Source organism: Orycteropus afer, unplaced genomic scaffold, assembly GCF_000298275.1.
Source record: "Orycteropus afer afer isolate SDZICR_OR568_19922 unplaced genomic scaffold, OryAfe1.0 scaffold00002, whole genome shotgun sequence".
In the NCBI taxonomy this organism is placed as follows: Eukaryota; Metazoa; Chordata; class Mammalia; order Tubulidentata; family Orycteropodidae; genus Orycteropus; species Orycteropus afer.
This window is the reverse complement of record NW_006921589.1, coordinates 10,917,679-10,938,817: the sequence shown is the minus strand read 5'-3', so window position 1 is coordinate 10,938,817 and position 21,139 is coordinate 10,917,679. Positions and strand designations below refer to the sequence as shown.

Genomic DNA, 21,139 nt, shown 5'->3' with positions numbered 1-21,139 from the left:
TTTACTATGTGTCTGATCCACGGTTGCTATTAAATATTATCATCCACTGTGTTCTACTTGTCTTCTCATTTAAACTCACCACAGCCATAGAGAAGGTTTACTATTATCACCATCTTCTTCTTGTTGTTTGCCATCAAGTTGGACCCAACTCAGTTGTGTTTGAACCACTAGCCTTCTGGTTAGCAGTCAAGAAGTGCCTTATGCACTATGCTACCAGAGCTCCTTATTATCACCATCTTACAAGTGAGCAAGTGAGGACATGGAAATTCACCAAAGATAAGCAACTTGCTCCTGGCCAAAAAAAAAAAAAAAAAAAAACCTCACTGCCCTCCAGTCAGTTCTGACTTTTCTGACTCATAGTGACCCTTCCTTGGGTTTCCAAGGCAGTATCTCTACAGAAGTAGATTGCTCAGTGTTCCTTCCAAGGAGTGGCTGGTGGGTTTGAACCACTAGCCTTCTGGTTAGCAGTCAAGTGCCTTAGGAGCAGGGATTCAGCCCCAGGTCTGTCTGAGCAGAGAACCAGCCCTTCCCTGTGCTGATCCATAGGCCCTTCGGTGTATGAGTCACCCCCCTAGCACAATTTAGGCTTTGGGCTGAGATAGCTTTTAACAGATTTATTTACACTCTCTGTGGATCAATGATGTGAACACAAATTCAAAACAGGAAGGTACTCAAGAGAGCGTCTAATCCAGGCACTTTGTATCACAGAAAAGAAAACAGACTCACAGAAGTGAATGAGTGCAGCCAAAACCCACCCAACCCATTGCCATCAAGTCAATTCTGACTCATAGTGACCCTGTAGACAGAGTAGAACTGCCCACAGAGCTTCCAAGGCTGTAAATCTTCATGAAAGAAGATAGCCTCATTTCCCACGAAGCAGCTAATGGGTTCAAACCACCAACCTTTTGGTTAGCAGGCCAAGGGTATACCCACTGCACCACCAGAGCTCCTCGAATGCAGCCACACTACTAGTGATTTATACAATGGCTCCACCAGGATTGGGGTGGAGTCTACAACTTGGAAACAAAATGGATTCAAAGAGTGTCTCCTTCCTCCTCCTCCTCCTCGCCTGCACTCGCCTCCACCTCCCAGTTCCCTGGTACATTAGCATTCAGATTCCCAGTGACAGATGACTCTAACATTGCTTCTTTCCCTTGACAGTTTGTGAGGTGCTTTAACTTCCATTTCCATTTTCCAGGGTTCAGGACCTATCCCAGAAATATTTTCTCTCCCCATCCTCCTTACATACTTGGGGCAGGCTACTCAGGGCAGTGCTTTTCTCAATCCAAACAGGGGTCCTCTGTTTTTACAGAGCTCCAAAAAAGAAAGTTCCACAGGCTTCCTTGGCCACCCATCCCAGGGTCCTATTTTTCTAGAGAATTTCCGTCATACGTTCCAGCTTTCTTTCTCCCTTCTTCTTTAATGCAAAGTCAACTCTTTTCCTCTTTTTCTGTCTCAGTGATGAAGGCCATTATCCTGCTTATTATATTGCTTCATGGTCTTGAAGAGTTGTTAAATTCACTTTCAATTTTCTTTTCTCCAAGTGGAAAAACAAATTCTTCACAATTTTCTCATAGATCCTAATTGATAACCATTTCCTAGCTTTGCCATTCTTCCTTAAGCCTCTCATTTCTCATCTTAGGTTGTGGAGCTTATCCTATTGAATACAAATCTCTGGTACAGATATGATCCATGTCAAATATAAGACTCACTCACACGTTGTTGATATAACTTAGCATGGTGCGTGCTTCCATAGCAGTGTAACCTAGTTGCTTTAGATTGTACTTCCCTAAAATCTAGACCCTCTTCTGCCTGGCTAACTTCAGAGCTGACATGTTTATTTGCTAATAAAGGACTCAATGTCCAGGGTGTGTACTGGGAGAAGGAGGCAGGGAGCTAACATTTACCAAACCTTTTCTATATGCCAGCTACTTTACACATTCAGTACAATCTTCTCAACAACCTTCTGAGGTCAGCATTATTTTCACCTTACAAATCTATGACTCCAAGATTCTAGAAATAAAGAACCCTAGCTGTGTTCCCACAACTAATCCCACAGCCAAGAATTTGAACCCACAACTTGTTTACTCCAAAACTATATTCTTCCCAATGGTCCCTCAAGACCGGAGTTTCACATACAGGTTAGTATCAGTCCAATAGAAGCCCTAGTGGCATAGTGATTAACCGGCAGTTCAAACCCCTCAGTCATCCCATGGGAGAAAATTGTGGTAGTTTGCTTTCGTGAAGATTACAGCCTTGGAAACTCTTATGAGGCAGTTCTGCTCTGCAACACAGTGTTCTATGAGGAGAACTCGATTAGACAGCAATGGTTTGGGTTTGCTTTGGTCTCTTCCCTTCATTGAAGGAAGTGGGGAGAGAGTGACAAGATTGGAAGCATCATAATTTCTGCAGCAGTGACCCCGGGAGTCTGGAGCATTTTTATTGTTGTAAATATATCTATCACACAACTTCTGCCAATTCAACTTTTTACAGGTGTATAGCTTACTGACAGCAATTACATCATCAGCTGTGCAACCCTACCTTTAATCAATGTGATTTTTCCATCACCTTAAACCGAAACTCAGTGCTGTTTGAGGCATTTTTAATTCAAATCGGAGGCTAAGAACCATGGTCATTTCTTGGCTGCCTGTGCTCTTAGCTGATAAGTCGATGTAGGCTGGCTTCAAAGGCTTTTGAATTGGGACAATCCCTTAGACCTATCAAACAAAGCCTAACTTGGATAACTGCCAGGATCTTGCCAGTTGTAAGACTGGAGAACTGAGGTGTGCCCATCTGGAGGCAGCAACAGCCCGGGGACCTCCCAACCTTATCACGGGACACGGGCAGCAGTGACAGAGTCTGATCTGGGCCCTTCCCATTTGAGTCCTGCTTCTATTTTGAAGACACAAAGTAAAATCTATTCTTTGGAAAATATTTTATTATTATTATTTTAATAAAACTGACACTTGGAAAAGGTAGTAAGTTGGAAAGGAAGGAACATATATCACAGAACCTGATAATTTAAAAAGGTAGAGTACTATTTTAGCAGTTTTAGACAATCTTGAATTTAAGCCTATAGTACAAAAACTAGTGATATAGATTCCTGTATAGTGTGTGTAGAGGAGAGTCCTGGTGGTGCAGTGGTTAAGTGCATGATGGTTCAAACTCACCAGCTCCATGGGAGAAAGATGTAGCAGTCTGCTCTTGTAAAGATCACAGTGTAGGAATTTCTATGCGGCAATTCTATTCTGTCCTACAGGGTTGCTACAGGGCAGTGGAATTGACTTGACAGAAGTGGGGTTAGGGTTTAGATATACCTATGTGTGAATATATGTGTGTTAATATAAACACACACACATACACATGTATGTATTTTGTGTGTGATGATATGTATGTATATTCACATACATATGGTTTAAGACCATACTTCTATAGTCTTTTTTTTTTTTTTTCCCCTCTAATCCTGCTACTTGACCAACTCAATCCTGCTCTCAATCCAAGGGTGCTAAGCCAGAACCAAGACAAGTCTCAGGAATGCAGCTACTCAAGTACCCTCCAGTGACTCACTGTACAGCAGTCCTGGCTCACTTGATGAGCACTGGACCTGGAGTTGGCAGACCTGTGCTTGATCACTGTCTCTGCCACCTCTGTGACCTATGTGACCTTGGGCAAGTCACTTGACTTCTCTGAATTTGATTCCTCATCTATACAGTGAAAATAATCTCACCTGCTCCATAGGGTTGTTGAAGGAGTTTTTTAAAAAAAAGCTATAAAGCACAGATCTTATGTGTAATTCATTTTTATCCTCTGTTGGATGCACTGGGGTAGCAGCAGTTCTCTGATTCCTACTACCTGTCCAGGGGGAATACATCAGGGTGTTCATATGCCTGTGCCCCAAGACAGGACAGTAATGGTGACCAGGAGGCCCTACTTCTTCCTCTTCTCATTGCCATTGAGTCAATTCTAACACATAGTGACCCCCATTGCATTTCCAAGGCTGTAAATCTTTATGGAAGCAGACGGCCCCATCTTTCATCCTCGGAGTGGCTGGTGAGTTCGAACCACCAACCCTTTGGTTAGTGGCCAAATGCCTTAACACTACACAACCAGAGCTCCTCAGTTCTTTCTCTTAGGGAGCATCTGCCATGTGCACAATAATGTAACAGACAAATATGGAGAGAGAATGAAAACAGAGAAGGAGATACAATTGTTGTCCTCAGGGAATTTATTATTTATCCTTAAAGATAAATAATGAAAATAAAAGGCAATTACAAAGCCATGAATGTTACTCATTGTTGAGGACAGAATCATGCATTATGAACTAGATAGGTTCTATCCATTCACAATAAATGGAGAGAAGATTAAGGTTGTCAAGGAATTCACGTTGCTTGGTTCTGCAATCGATGCCAACGGAAACAGCAGTCAGGACATTAGACAACGTGTAGCATTGGGAAAGTCAACTGCGAAGGAACTGTTTCAAGTGCTGAGGAGCAAGGATATCTCCTTGAGGACTAAGGTGAGCCTGACAAGCCATGATATTTCCAATCACCTCGTATGCATGTGAGAGCTGGACAATGAATAAGGAAGACCGAAGAAGAGTTGATGCTTTTGAGTTGTGGTGCTGGCGAAGAATGCTGAAAGTACCATGGACTGCTAAAAGAACTAACAGATCTGTCCTGGAGGAAGTACAGCCAGAATGCTCCTTGGAAGCAAGAATGGCCAGACTTCGTCTCACCTATTTTCATGTTGTAAGAAGGGACCATTCCCTGGAGAAGGATGTCATGCTTGGTAGGGTGGAGGGTCGACGAAAGAGGGGGAGGCCTTCAAGGAGATGGATTGATACGGTGGCTGCGATGATGGGCTCAAGTATAGCAGGGATTGTGGGGCTGGCGCGGGATCGGGCAGCGTTTCGTTCTGCTGTGCATGGGGTCGCTATGAGTCGGAAACAACTTGACGGCACTTAACAACAACAACAACCCTGAGGCTAGACCCCCTTGGAAGAAGGAGTTTTGAAGCAGGTGAACAAATGACTCAAGGAGGATACCCTGGAAAGAGGACTGGCACAAGCAGAGATGATGGCAATAAAAATAATTGATGAAGACCCCAGTTGGCTCATCTGATAAAGGGGAGAAATCCTTGTATTATCTCACCTAACTTTCACCAGAAAAAACCTATGAAGTTGACATTATCTTCATTTTACAAATGAGAAAACTGAGGTTCAGAGTTTGTGAGGGAGTTGCAGTTGGAACCCAGGTCTGTTGGGCTCCATAAAAACTGTTACTTGGTGAGTGATTCTTAGGGCAAGCAAGCTGGAACAAGGAGGAGGGGAGGCTGGCCTCTGCTCAAGTCAATCATTTTCTCTTCTAAATCTAAGGAGCTGTTTTTTCCAAAAAGTGTTACCTTTTCTTGGATTTTCAAGACCTCATGCTGTATTTGATGGATGTATTCTTGAACAGGTTGGGATCATGTTGACTTCTAATGTTGATTTTTAAAGAGGCTAGCAACTTCACCAAATTTGCCCCACTTGCAGAGATGAAAGTATGCCCCAGATTAGTCCAGAGCACATTGGAGTTCCAATTAGAATCACTCAAGACTAACAATGCTTTGAAAGCTAGCTATTGATCAGAAATGGGAATGTCAAGTTACCTTCACCCAAACAATAAGCTCATTACCAGGCACTTCAGAGAGATTTGGCCATTAAAGACCTTGCTTTGATGACTTTTAAAAGGTAGGAAAAGGCAGTAGAGTTAGTTACACTAAAAAAGAATGTGTCCTTCTCATCAGAGGCTGAGGATTGTGGAAGTTCTCTTATAGACAGAAAGGCCTTTACAGAGAGCAAAACCAATAAACACATTTCTGTATATGGGTTATAACATGTTTACTAATAATGGGCTTTACTTCCACCAAACCAGTGTCTCTGCTTGAAAAGAAATTAGTTGCTTAACAAGGAATCTTGGAAAACATTAGTTAAGTGAATGTCCAATCAGGGAGAGTGCGGTGTAGTAAATTACATAGAGTGGCTTTTCTAGCCATAAGTCTGTAAACTCTGTGGTGGAATTTGCCATGAGCAACTGAGTAGCTCCTGATTGTTAACATTATCCACCTGGGGTATTTCTGTGGAGTATGGCACAAAGCAATCTTCTGGGAAAATCTCTCTCTCTCAGGTGTATAGAACTCTGATGTTGAGATTGGTTACTTTAGCCACTCTGCCAGGCTCAAAAGGAGCCCTCCTAGAGGCAGAAGGAATCTCTCACTGCTGGCTAAGAGACACAAGAGACACACACTGCTGAGAGAGACTGGGCTGAGACAGCAGCCTGAGAGAGACTAAGTGTGTTCTTGAACTTGAATTGTAGCCTGCTGCTTCCCTAATAAACCCCATAATCTCTGTGGCCACAGCAGTGAATTATCGAACCCAGCAGAGAGTTGGTGGGTGCTGCGGGAGGAATGGAAGGTGTCAGGATTGGTGAAAGGGCTGGAGGGAGGCGACATGTCTGGCCTCACAGGGATAGGCCTTGGGCTACTGATGGTGATTCTGTCTTCCTCTTGTGGGGTTAGTGGAGGTCAGAAGATGCAGCCTCCTTGCCATTCTACTACAAAAGAGTAGAATGAAAAGAAATACCCAAGTGATGCTCCTGACACGCCAGTTGGCTTCCTGTAACTGGGTTTGTATTAATCTACCCACATCCTCTCACCTAGTCTCTTTTGGCAGAGATGGCACCCCAAGGATACTGGGGATCTATAGACAAAAAGGGCATGAAAGCTTATAGTTGCCTGCTCTTTAATAACTTGTATTCTTAATTTCTACAAAATGACAAATTCATTTTATTCTGATTATAGCCAAGAAAATGGTATATTATTCCCATGCCCACTTCATAAAGCCTCAAACAAGAAACTCTATTTGTGTCTACAAATTTCTAAAACCACCTCCTGATAACACTGATGTGAACTGATTTTGTGTATGATAATCTTGCTTCACATACTTGTTGTTGTGTGCCATCAAGTCGGCCCCGACTCAGGGCGACCCCCTCCTTGGGTTTCCGAAACAGTATCACTGCAGAAATAGATTTTTTTTTTGAGCACCTACTAAATGCCAGACACTGTTCTAGGTGCTTGGGATATGTGAAAGAACAAAAAGATAGAGATTCCTGCCCTCAAGGAGCTTTATTCTGATGCAAAGGAGTTGAGGAGTCAGACAAAAAAAAAAAAAAAGATAAATACAAAAATAAGTAAAATATAAAATGTGTCAGAAATGAGTAAGGACTAAGAGGGAAAAAACAGTAAACAAGCTAAGAGCAGCAAGCTTGTGGGAGGGGTGTGAGGTCAGGAGTCAGGCTCTCTATGAAGTAGGGTGGTCAGGGTAAGCCTCATCATCGGGAAAGGTGCCATTTATGCAAAGACCTGAAAGTGCTGAGCGTGTCAACCAAGCAGGTATCTAGGAAAAGAATATCCAAGGCAGAAAAAACAGCATAGAGGAAAGGCCCTACTTGGCATGTAAGAAAAATAGCAGAGACCAAGATGATTAAAGAAGATTAACCTAGCAGGAAAGATAGAATGAGTGAGGTTGGCTTTCTACTTCTGATCATGAGGGTGTTTTTCAAACTTTCTATAAAACTCAGAAGGAAGAAAATTTGCTCTTTGTGAGGTTTATGTATTGAAATGTAAATATGGATGCAGTTAACCAAAAAGAAAAAGAGGGAGGCAGAATAGTACTTATATATAGGACTCTTTTAATAAAAAAAGAGATACATAATCATGACTCTTTCTACTTTCTATACTTGAATATCATTTTAAATATATTTTTTGGATTGTAGGCTTCTTGAAAAAAGGTATGCATAGCTTTATGGCCATACAGCAAGGAGCATAGTGCCCCTGTTGGGAATGCTAGTGAGTAGATAATAATACATGATTTGAGTTGATGTTGTCTACTTATTCCCCTTTCTTCTTGCTGACTATGGGCTTTTCTATCTCATTCCCAACTCATTTCCAACAAACATGTGCTATTCCTTTGAATTCCTTTTTAGTGAGCTGGAATGTTTTCCTTTTGGACTTTCCTATTTGCAAATTCAAGTCTATGTACAACATGAGGTTTAACCAACTTGGCTTCTTACATGCCTCTTCCTGGTCAGGAAGGGGCCCATTCTGGGATCTCTATTCCCATTGAATCATTCCCACCAGTTACCCACGTTGTTTAACTGCTGAAGTCATTCCATCATCTTTAAGCCATTTTGATACCACTTTCTCTACCTGCTTTGATTCCATTTGATGACGGCCATTTGTTGAGACTCCCTTTGAGAAGCATACATACCTCTTCAATTTTCACTCCTAAGAGTTGCTTTCTAGAGGTCTTTCTGGTGGGAAGGTCAGCTCCCACTTCAAGCAGTCCCTGCTTCACAATGGCTCTATGACCCTCAGAAGCTGTGGCAGTCCCTGACTCACACACAACCACAACGCCCAGGTGAGAGATATCCTCAGGTGTTCTCTGTTATTGCTCCACCCCCACCCTATATGAACAGATTAATATGGTTTCTCTTGGCACAGTTCTGATATTTTCATCCCTCAAATCCTAAAATTGCAGATATACTTTGACCATTCAATAGTCCACATTGCTGGAGTTGGGGCCTCACGGTACTTGATTTCATTGACTAGGGACACCTCCAAAAGCAGTGTGGTAGCACTGTGTCCCAGTGTGTCCAGGTACATGATCCAGGTCAAGTACAACTCAAAGTCTGCCATCTCACAAGCTGGGTGCCCTCATGTCTGCAAGAGGAACACTCTCTGCCTTCTGCTGAACACGGCACTGTGCTAATTTTCCCCTTCAACACAAGACACTGTATCTTTTTTATTCAAAATGCCATTGTACAGCTTATCCCTCTTAAATGATCTCTTCCCTCTGTCCTGCTCTTCTAATAATGTAAATTATCCTGCCACATTTCCATCATACTTATTAAAGAGGGCAACATAATGGACATGACTACTACCAGAAAGACCACTCAAGTTAGGCCATAGCATCTTCATGTATCATCAGAGTATTTAATTAATATTACTGTTATATTAGGTTACTAATTAAACAGATAATATTTATTATCAGCCCACCCCCTCGGTGCTTTGGCTCTCCTCCCATATTTAACACAGAACCAACTGATACAGTTTTGTATTCTAAAGGTGCCAGGTGGCAATAATGAATGAAACCGGCAATCTTTCTTTCTCGTCTGTGAGTAGTCTTGTTTTGTCTTGAAAAAAAAAAGATTTCTTTACCACCCATGGTTCCCAGCAGTACTGCTCTTGACCCCTGGACACAGGACCACAGCCCTGTGGGTCTTCCCCCCCAGCTCCAACTCCTTCCACCACACCCTGCTCATCCTTCAAGGCCTGGGAGGGGAGGGAAAAGGGAGGATGGAGTGTCAGTCAAGAGGATGACCCTTCCTCTACTCCATTCACCCCTTTCTTGTCACCCATTTCTGACTGGCTGTTGATGCTATCAGGGGTCCATAAAGCTCAGAGGACTCTGGCCTGGGAGTGGGGGGTAGGGGTTAGGCAAACAAGCCAGGGAGGCAGTTGGTTGAAATTTAACCACAATATTCTCAGTCTCTATTGTTTTGAGTGAGGCCCAATATTTCCACAGCAGGATTATAGGATCTGATTAACCATGTTAGACAACAATGCCGAGCTGGGATGGGCTTCCCCTTCCAGCTGCCAATATGAAAAAGTAAATACAACATCCAGAATTCAGAAGGGACTCCCAACAGCCCCTGAGTCCTACTCCCCAACTCTAACCCTGCTACTGCTTTTGGTCCCCAAGTAAGGGGAGGGAGGAAGAGTGTGGCACCACACACTCCTTTAACTACTGGCCCTTGGCCCAGCAAGACAAGTAATCCTGGCACAATCTTCCCAGGTGAGTCAATGGCTGTATGCTCCCCACACCCTGGAGTTCTTCCAATCCCTCTTCCGGGTTCTCCCAGAAGGCAGGTCCGGATTCTCGAGAATCCATGAAAGTTAGATGCTAAGAGGCCAGCACTCAAAGGTCCAGGAATGTGAAGAGGATGGCAAAATCTGTTGGCCTCCAGGATATACAAACTGAATGGGACAGGACTAGGAGCTCAGAAGGATGGGTGAGCCTTTGGTACTGCAGAATGGCTGCTCATACACCAGAGCGGGAGCAAAGATCACAGAACTCAGAGGAAGCATGAAGTCCCAGGAGACGGGAACGTATTCTTTAAAGGGTTCTGGGGTAGAAAACAGGCTAGGTGGGCTTCTAGCTCCTCAAGCAGAGAGGGAGTCTCTCTTACACACTAGCAAGTGACCTTGTATCTGCCCTCTCCGGGTGCTTTCCCTTAGAGTGGCTCCTCTGCAGCTCTGTCCAAGAAAATACGGAAGGAAAATAGAGCGATAAGGAGCCCTTGGTAAGAATATCCTGTAGTGGCTGAACGATCAGGTATGTCCAGGCCAAAGGGAATATACCCATGACCACATATAAGTTTGGCAGATGACATTTCTACATATGTGTCTGTATGTGCTGTGTTTGCATGTCCATATAAATAGAACTAATAAGAGGCAAAGTTATAACTTCTTAGCCACAGCCAACCACCCCAAGGGAGCCAGTTGTTGGGCATGTGGGCTTAGGACCATGGTCACAGGGGACATCAAGCTCAATTGGCATAACATACTACACAAAACATTGTTCTACATCCTGCTTTGGTAAGTAGTGACTGGGGTCTTAAAAGTGTGCAAGTGGCCATCTAGATGAAACAATTAATCTCCCCTCATCCATAGCGAAGAAGAATGAAGAAAACCAAAGACACATGGAAACAGTTAATCCAAGGGACTAATGAACCGTGTGAACCTCAGCCTACAAGACCCTGAGACTAGAAGAACTCCTAGTGCTCAGCTACCACTGTCCACTACTCAGAAAGCAATCAGTGCAGGAGATCCTGGATAGAGTGGGAGAAAAATGTGGAACAAAATTCAAAATCATAAAACAGACCAGGCTTACTGGTCTGATAGAGCCTGGTGAAACCCTGAGACTATGATCCCTAGTCACCCTTTGGGCCTGGAACTGAACTCACTCCTGTGGCTTCCAGCCAAAGAACAGGCATATAAGGTGAACATTTATACCTGGTAGGTATATTCCTTAGGAGAATCAATTGTGGGAGATCAGAAGGGCAGTATTTGCACAGGGAGATAGCTCAGAGGGCAGGAATGCATAGAAAGAAGGACACAGGGAAAAGGCAACCACAGGGAGGAAGTGGGAAGAGAGCTGTTACATTATGGGGGTGGCAATCAATGTCATGAAACAAAGCGTGTATGAACTGCTGTACAGAAAATCAATTTACTCTGTACAATTTCACCCAAATCACAGTTTAAAAAAAAAAAGAAAAAGAAAAAGACTATATAGCAGTTTCCATGCAGTCATGGCAGCTAAGGAAAACCCTCCCTGCAGTGTGGGTGCCTTTCTCTTTGTCCATAGAATTGCCTGTTGTTGTTGTTTTGCCGTCGAGTCGGCCCTGACTCATAGCTACCCCTCCTTGGGTTTCCGAGGCAGTATCACTATGGAAATAGGATTGCCCAACCTTCCTTCCGAGGAGTGGCTGGTGGGTTTGAACCTCCAGCCTTCTGGTGAGCAGTCAAGTGCTTTAGGCACTATGCTACCAGAGCTCCCATAGAATTGCCTAGCATTGCCCATTAAAATGTTGTTACTCCATATATATTTATGGATGTTGGTCATGAATAAGAACCAGGGTTCTCAAGCTCTGCGTTTGGTGGCTTCTTTGCAATATGTCACTCCTTTTGAACATTCAGTTTCATTTCTTTCTCTCTCTCTCTTTTTTTTTTTAAACATTCAGTTTCTTCTTCAGTAAAATTTGAAGATAGAAACTACTTCAGGACATACCCATAGTATAACATCACCACAGTGATATTTTCCAAGTTAGGGTTAAAAATGGACCTGTTCTCAGAGAGTATAATCTAATGAAGAAGTGAAAAGAAAAGCATACAGGAGAGATGTATATAAACCCAGATTGCATTAAAAGCACAAATAGCAAAGCAGGAAACAGAATAGATAAGGTGGGTTTTCCATGTCATGACATAGGTTTCCCCTACACTCTGTGGAGCAAATCCTCCTAGTTTGAAAACAGGAGAAAATGAGGGACAGAACAGTTGAAGAGAAGAAAATGCCCCTAGTGACAAAGTCAGGAATTAGACTAACCCCAGAACCCAGGAGAGGCGCATCCTCTTTCACTCCCTGGGTCCTCTCCCCATCTTTGTGCAGAGTACGCAGGGCCTCCTGCTTTTCGCCCAGTGAAAGATTCTATGGGTAAAACATTGAACAACACAGGAAGCATCAAAAGAAGAATGGAATGAACACACAGAGTCACTGTACCAAAAAGAATTGGTCAACGTTCAACCATTTCAGGAGGTAGCATATGATCAAGAACCAAGTACTAAAGGAAGAAGTCTAAGCTGTACTGAAGGCATTGGTGAAAAACAATTCTTCAGGAATTGACAGAATACAAACTGAGATGTTTCCATAAATGGATGCAACGCTAGAAGCACTCACTTGTCTACATGCCAAGAAATTTGGAAGACAGCTACCTGGCCAACCAAGTGGAAGTTAGACACATTTGTGCTTATTCCAAAGGAAGGTACTTCAAAAGAGTGTAGAAATTATCAAACAATATCATTAACATTACATATATATAAAATTTTGCTGAAGATAATTCAAAGACATTTGCAGCAGTATATTGTCAGGGAACTGCCAGAAATTAGGCTGGATTTAGAAAAGGACATGGAACAAGGGATATCATTATTGATGTCAGATGGATAATGACTTAAAACAAAGAATATCAGAAAGATATTTACCTTGTTTTATTGACTATGCAAAGGCACTTGACTGTGTGGATCAGAACACATTATAAATAACATTGAGAAGAATGGGAATTTCAGAACACTTACTTGTGCTCATACAGAACCTGTATACAGACCAAGTGGCAGTCATCTGAACAGAACAAGGGGACACTGCATTATTTAAATTCAGGACAGGTGTGTGTCAGGCTGGTATCCTTTCACATATGTATCCAATCTGTATGCTGAGCAAATAATCCAAGAAGCTGGACTACATGAAGAACAGGCATTAAGATCTGAGGGAGATTCGTTAACCACCTACAATATGCAGATAACACAACCTTCCCTGTTGAAAGCCAAGAGGACTTGAAGTACTTACTGATGAAGAAGAAGACTACAGCTTTTGGTATGGAATACATCTCAACATAAATAAAACCAAAATCCTTACAACTGCACCAATAAGCAAAATCACGATAAATGGAGAAAAGATTGAAAGTTGTCAAGGATTTCATTTTACTTAGATCCACAATCAACACCCACGGAAGAAAGTAAAAAACTGTATTGCATTGAACGAATCTGCTGCAAGGGTCTCTTTAAAGTGTTAAAAAGCAAAGATGTCACTTTGAGGACTAAGGTGTGCCTGACCCTAGCCATGGTATTTTCAATCACACTATATGTACATCATATGAGAAAGCTGGACAACGAATAAGAAAGACAGAAGAAGAATTGATGCATTTGAATTACGGTGTTGGCTAGGAATATTGAATATACCTGGACTACCAGAAGAATAAATAAATCTGTCTGGGAAGAAACACAGCCAGAATGCTCCATAGAAGCTAGGACGCCCAGACTTTGTCTCTTAGACTTTGGACATGTTTTCAGGAGGGACCAGTCCCTGGAGAAGGACATCATGCTTGGTGAAGTAGCAGGTCAGCTTGATAAGGTAGAGGAAGACCGTCAATGAGATGGCTTGACACAGTTTCTGCAACAATGAGCTCAAACACAGCAACGTTTGTGAGGATGGTGCAGGACTGGGCAGTGTTTCGTTCTGTTGTGCTGACTCCAAGGCATCTAACAAAACAACCACAAAGAGGAGGTAAGGGCTTCGGAAGACGGAAGATCTGAAAGAATAGGAAGGAGGAAAGGTGTCCAAGAGACGAGTGCCAAATGTCCCATGGGGAAAAAAGAGAAAAAGCAGCAGTAGTGCTTCAGTAACACAATGCTTTGCCAAGGCACTTGACTGCTAGCCAGAAGGCTGGCGGTTCAAACCCACCAGCCACTCCTCGGAAGGAAGGCTGGGCAATCTACTTCCGTAGTGATACCACCTCAGAAACCCAAGAAGGGGTCACTAGGAGTCGGGTCTGACTTGACGGCACAGAACAACAACAAATGCTCCCTGTAGGTAAACTGAATCAGGTCAGACGGAAGGATCTTGGTCTCACCAGGTTCGGGTCCTCCGGGTCCAGAGCACAGGAACGCAGATCTCACTTCTACCCTTAGAATTGCAGGGCTCCTCTAAGGACTCAGTGAGAAGACGAAACTAGAAGCTTTCATCTTCCTCCCTTCTCCATAGTGTTACTGACCTTTGGAAACCCACCTTGATCTGGGAGACTGACTGATGGGTGCCGGGAGAAAAGACAATGATCCCAGTGGGATTTCCCAGGACCTTGCTCTGGCTCTGTCCTTAAGGACTTGTGGGAAAGCCCTCAGCGAGGCAAGCAGGAAGGAGGTGCTGCCCAGCTAGAGGACTGAGGGATAAAGATTTCTCTTCCAGCAAGGAGCCTGCCGGTCCTAGCTGACTGTGGGGGAGGGGGGTACAGCCAGCAAGGCCAAGTAGGCCATGCAATCTAGGTGGCGCTATTTCTCTACTTTTTAGGCTCAGTTCCTGCAGAAACTTCCTCGAGGTCTCTAGTCCTGCTCCTGGTTTGCTGGCTTGCTCGTGTAAACCACCTTATATTATTTTTTTTTCTAAAAATACTCCAAAGCAATTGAAAGAGTCCCTTCTCCCACCAGCCAGCCCTGGCCCCAGCCCCGGCCCCGGGGAGCGGGCGGGTAGGCGGGGAGGTGGGCCACTGCTTTATTAAACACAGGGAAAACTAATATTTACGGAATAAAATTTATGGAGCAGCCACGAGAATTCGACCCTTTTATGTGCATGCGGAGTGGGGGCTGGGCCAGGCTAGGGACCTCAGGGAGGGGCCCAAGCCAGGGGGCAGGGCTGGAACACAGCCTGGCTAGGCCAATTTGTCAAGGATTTCCCTGGAGTTGCCCTAGGATGAACAATTCCCAACCCCCGCCCCTAGCTTTGGGGGATAAATGGACAAGAACGCCCGAGGCTGGGCCTCTGGAAGCAGTATTTCTCTAAAAGCTACCTGGGTAATACCCCCACGCAGGCAGCGAGCTTTGGGAATAAAAGGAGGTGGTGGGCAGGAAGGTCACTGGGCACACTCTTAAACCAAAAAACCAAACCCACTGCCATCAGTCAAGAGGCGGACCATACAGGACAGAGTAGAACTGCCCCACAGGGTTCCCAAGGCTGTAAATCTTTAGGCAAGCAGACTGCCTCATCTTTTTCCTGCTGAGTGGCAGGTGGGCTCCAACTGCCGACCTTTAGGTTTTACCACTGTGCCACCAGAACTTCTGGTATCCTCTTAAACATTTTTTAAAAGTCACCTAGACTTTTGGGAACATACAAAAACAGCTATGCTCTCATGATTTTATTACGATTTCAGAGCATTCGCAGACCCGATCCTCAGGATTAAAAATGCTTGTTCTTGAGACTGAGCTCTTAGGCCAGAGGGAGTCTCCAGGGTGAAGACTCGTCTGCTCCCTAGACGAGCCTTGCTTGCTGGGGAAGCCTTTCCACTTTCCACGTGGTCTCAGGCCCCTAGACACTGAAATCTGGCTATCCGAATTCTGCCGACAGAGCTATCTGCTAGCAGGTTTTTACCTAGTTCCCTTCACTGACATCACTACCATAGGGCACACCCTGGGATAGCATGGTCGGGAGGTAAAGAAAAGTCCTCAGTAGCAACTGGGAATGAGTGTGGAGAAGCTCTCAGACTCTGCTGGCAGGTGAAGGCTGGGGGTGTCCTGGCCACTCAAGGCCCCTTGCCCTGAAGCGGCAATGGAGAGTGCAGCACCCTGTTGACAGGAGGCAGGGTGACTGGATAAGGACACAGGAAAGCAGGATCTAACATCCTTTCTGGAAAATGCCTTTGGTAATATATAGGATAATGCAGTTAAGAACTTGGCTGCCTGGGTTCAAATTTCTTCTGTCATTTATTAGCTGTGTGATCTTTGATAAGTCCTTAATCACTGCAAGACTCAGTTTGTTAGCGGGGCTCTATCTTCTTCCATAATACTGTGATGACAGAATGTTAGATGCTTATTAGAGTACCTGGTACACATTAACTGCTCAATAAATGGGAGCTGCTTATTATTACTGTTGTTCTTACTATAACAATCCATTTTATTATTAAACTCACTGCTGTCGAGTTGTTTCCAACTCATAGTGACCCCTCCTTGGGTTTCCGAGGTGTATCTCTAGGGAAGTAGATTGCCCAATCTTCCTTTTATTATTGCGTGGACCGTCCTCTCCCCCATGTCTTGACATCAGGACAGAACACCTACCAGTCCCAGCTAAACCCAAAAACCATTTTTCTGCCAGTCGACTGCGACCCATGGTGGCTCCGTGTGTTTCAGAGCAGAACTGTGCTCCACAGGGTTTTCAGGGGCAGTGGTCTTTCAGAAGCACGTTGCCAGGCCTTTCTCCCAAGGCATCTCTGGGGGGATTCAAACCACCAGCCCTCCGATTAGTCGAGTGTGTAACTATCTGTGCCACCCAGGGACTCCAGTCCCAGACAGAGAGGATATATGGACAAGGAGGCATCTGACCATCTCAGTAAGTAAATAAACCAGAAAAACCCTCTATGCTTTCTATTCCTGATCACTTCTTCTTCTGAACAGTTCCCAAGGAACATCTGCATTCTACTTTCTTTCCTGTCTCTTTCCTTTCCCTTCCACGGTAAAGTTTCAGTTGGCCTAACCTATGGGGAAAAGTGTAACAGAGAAGGCCAAGGAACTGAGCCAATCCTGGTCTGCCAAACCTTGCTGTATTTGTCAGAAGTGTTATCTTTACATTTTGTCCTGCATGCACCATACCACTGTATAGGCCAATTCTGTTGTCCCAGAGAACTCCTCTGGGTGTTTCTATGTCATCATATCTTTCCTAAGTTCTTCTAGTTACTATGTTACTTGAAGTGGAGTGAAGGGTGGGATAGTAAAATTTTTTTTCTCCCATCCTGGTGAAACTACCTTGACCCTAGTGCTTGAAGCTCTTTCTAATTTCAATACTGTGTTGTGGTTTAACCTGTTATCTATGCCTTTGAAACAGACAAGAAAACACATCAAGTTGGACAAAGGACAATAGCAGCCATCTGTTCTGTCTCGTGCCCACATGGAGAGTGTTCTCTAGATCAAAGCTCCTGGATGGAGGTTCAACTCAGGCCACAGCAGAGAAGCATGAAAAGAATCTGAAGGGATTATACTGAGGGCAGAGACTTCACCAAGAGGCAACAATGGAGTGGGTTATGTCTTCAACAGAATGAGTCAACTCAAAAGCAGGCGAGTGTGAGTGCTTTTTATTCCATGCTACAGAGAGAAGAAGTGGGCTTCTGAGGAGCACATGGGACTGACTAGGCACTCTGGAGAAAGGTAGACAAGGCTTCCGAAGCATGTGTGTGCCTTTTTGCTGACAGACTTGCCATTTATACTTAAATCTAGATAAGATCCTGGACCTAGAGAACCTCCACAAAAAGAGAGGAGAGTATGAGATTTTCAGAGACTAGCTTTCACTCAGAGGAGGTAGGTCAATGTGTAAGAGGCTAGAGCCAAGACTCCCTTAGCTAACTATCCCTACTCAGTTTGCCCATCATGATAACATGAGCTTTAGCTATCTTGCCTTACAGTGGGGTCCCTGATTATAATGCTGTTGTAGAGATACCACTGCTATGCAAGCTCCTTCCAAGGTGCTAGGAAGCTATTCTCCAAGTCCATTCTCAGCAGTGAGACAGTGACCGATTAACTGAAGAGGCCCCTTGGCTTCTTCCTCTTGACCTTTGACAGCTGAGGTCTCAGCATAGGGCCTGAATTACTCTAGGAAGAAAAAAAAAAAAAAAAAGCAACTCAAATTAATAAGTGTTTTGAGATAGTTCCACTTAGGTTAGGAACTTCTCTCCTCCCATGAATCCTGGTCAGGACAAGGCCTTCTTGAAATGGCTGTCACAGATATTTTGAAGTCCCTTCCAAGCAGTTAATGTGATCTAATACTCTTTGCAGGAAAGTGCACACCCCTTCTCTCCCAGGGAACAACCTCACACACTAGAAGTGGGAGAAGGTGGAAAGGATGCCACGGTTCACCATTTCATACAAGAATTTCAGAGAGCATACAGAAGGGAAGACATGAAAGACCATGACTCCTCATCTATACAGCTACAACTGGGAAGCCTGCTCACTAATATCCCTCAATATTGTTGAGGCAAAGTCAACTATGTGATGATTCCAGGAATCAAGGCTATAGGTACAGCCTCCTCTAGCTCTTAGAATACCAACCAGAAAGTTTCTCATAACTCACTGTGGGCTCCATCTTTGGCACTGAGTGGCATGGTGCTGATGAGACTGGCTCTTCTGGCTGGTTCAGAAGATGGCTATCAGTTCCTTGAGGAGAGGTACTGCTTGACATCTGAGGATCTCCTGAAACCAGAAAGATTGAGGGAAAATAATGATAAATGCCTTCTTCTTACCAGGACATTAGCATTTACCAAGTCTTCTGATAAAGGTCAGGGTTTGATACTAATATATAAACAGACAGACACAGCCACAATGTCCAACATCTGGCTGACTTTCTGATAGCCCTCTTTTTACTATGAAGATTCCCTAGTCCTACATGCTCTTCTACACATTCTCTGACATGTCTCAGGAAGAATGATAAGTCTTTTTCTCCTGGTTCTCTGGCTAACAATCCTAAGTATCTAGACCAGCGCTGTCTAACAGAACTTTCTGAAATGATGAAAATGTTCTGTATCTACACTGTCCAATTCAGTAGCCACTAACTACCTTTGGCTACTGAACTCTAGAAATGTGGCTAGTGAAAATGAGCAGTCAAACATTTAATTTTATTTAATTTTTATTAATGTAAATTTAAATAACCATACATGGCTAGGGCTAACATATTGGATCCTGCAGACCTCAACCCTAACTATAACCCCAGGGAGACCAGTATCCCTGGAGCTACTCACCAGTGCCTTGATGCTTCTGTTCCACTTGGGCCTCTTGTTTGGTGACTGCCACATACAGATTCTGCAGATTCATGACAAAGGGCCTCCCACTGCCAATGCTGCATGCCTCTGGTAGTTTCTACGGGGAAGAGGAGATCCTGTCATTGGTCACACTGTATGTTGTTGTTGTTGTTATGTGCCATCAAGTCGGACCTGACTCATAGTGACCCCTCCTTGGGTTTCTGAGGCAGTATCACTACAGAAGTAGACTGCCCCATCTTCCTTCCGAGGAGTGGCTGGTGGGTTTGAACTGCCAGCCTTCTGGTTAGCATCAAGTGCCTTAGGCACTACGCTACCAGAGCTCCCTACAGTGGTCACACTGTACTACCAGAGAAAAGTGATGTAATACTCCACTGGCAGAACTGACACCAACCCCAAAAGAATTTATATAAAGAAGTTATTGTTGTATGCCATTGAGTTGATTCTAACTCACACATAGTGAGGGCAGAACTGCCCCATAGGGTTTCCTAAGCTGAAATCTTTATGGGAGCAGATTGACAGATCTTTTCTCCCATGAAATGGCTAGAAGGTTCAAACCTCTGACCTTTTGGTTAACAGCGAGTGCTTAACCACTGTGCCACTGTGCCACCAAAGCTCCTTATAAACAATTAGAACCCAATATAGGGTTTCCAGATCTAAGCATGTTGGGATCAACATAAAGATCTTCTGATCTATGGATGCAGGAAAAGCATTTGCTAAAATCCAACATCCTTTCTGGATGAAAATGCTAAAGAAAATAAAAAGGAAATTCCCCAGTATTATTCACGACATATATAAGAGACAACAGCCAACATTATATTAACTGAAAAAGATTGAAAACTTTCCTCTTGAAATAGGGAAGAAGACAAGGGTGCTCACTCTCACCACTTCTAGTCAATATTGTATTAGAAGTCTTAGAGCAATAAGACAAGAAAAAGAAGTAATAGGTATCAAGGTTGGAAAAGATGAAGTAAAATTATATCTATTCATGGATGACATGATCTTAAATATAGAAAATTCTAAAGATAACACAAGAAAACTTCTAGAGCTAATAGAGGACTTTAGCAAAGTTGTAGGATACAAGGTCAACAGACAACAATCAGTTGGTTTCTATACACCAGCAGTGAGAAATTTGAGAGGGAAATTAGGGAAAATACTCTACTGACAAGAGCACCTAAGAGAATAATATACATAGGAATAAATTTAACCAGGCATGTGAAAGACTTATACAATGAAAATTATAAAATACTGCTGAAAGAGATTAAAGAAGACTTAAACAAATAGAAAGTTGTCCCATGTTCATGGATTGAAAGACTTAATATTATTAAGATGTCAATACTACCCAAAGTGATCTATAGATTCAATGCAATCTCAATCAAAATTCTAACAAGTTTCATTACAGAAATGGAAAAAAACAATCCCAAACTTCATATGAAATGGCAAGAGACCCAGAGTAGCTAAAGCAATGTAGAAAGAGAAGACTAAAATAGGAGGACTCATGCTTCCTGATTTAAGACACATTAAACAGCTACAGCAATCAAAACAGCCTGATACCAGTGCATCAACAACAGACAGTTCGTGTCCAAAAATAAACCCACACATCTATTTCAACTGATTTTTGACAAGGATGCTAAGTCCATTAGATGAAGAAATAAGAATCTCTTACATCAACGGTCTTGGGAAAATTGGATTTCCACATGCAGAACAATGAAACGGTACCCATGCCTCACAGCTTACACAAAACAAATTCAAAATGGATTAAGAACCTAAATGTGCAAACTAAAACCATGAAATTCTTAAAAGAAAATGCAGGGGCAACATTATTGGGCCTAGCTTTAACAATGGATAAGCCAATATAATAACAAAAGCACAGACAGCAAATAAATAAACGGGACCTAATAAAAATGCAAAACTTTTGGTCAAAAGACCTTACCAAAAAGTGAAAAGACAACCTACAGACTAGGGGGGACATCTTCAGAAATCAT

General features: G+C 43.3%; 1 protein-coding gene across 1 annotated transcript in view; it reads right to left on the bottom strand.

Moving 5' to 3' along the window:
- Positions 1 to 17,919: 17,919 nt before the first annotated feature.
- Positions 17,920 to 21,139, bottom strand: part of NHEJ1 (non-homologous end joining factor 1) — a 123,755-nt gene continuing 120,535 nt past the window's right edge. The window contains exons 5-7 of the mRNA XM_007959393.1: positions 19,137 to 19,254; positions 18,473 to 18,591; positions 17,920 to 17,994 (exon numbers count right to left, since the gene is read on the bottom strand). Of these exons, the coding sequence (XP_007957584.1) occupies positions 17,920 to 17,994; positions 18,473 to 18,591; positions 19,137 to 19,254 (312 nt within the window). The remainder of the gene's footprint in view (positions 17,995 to 18,472; positions 18,592 to 19,136; positions 19,255 to 21,139) is intronic.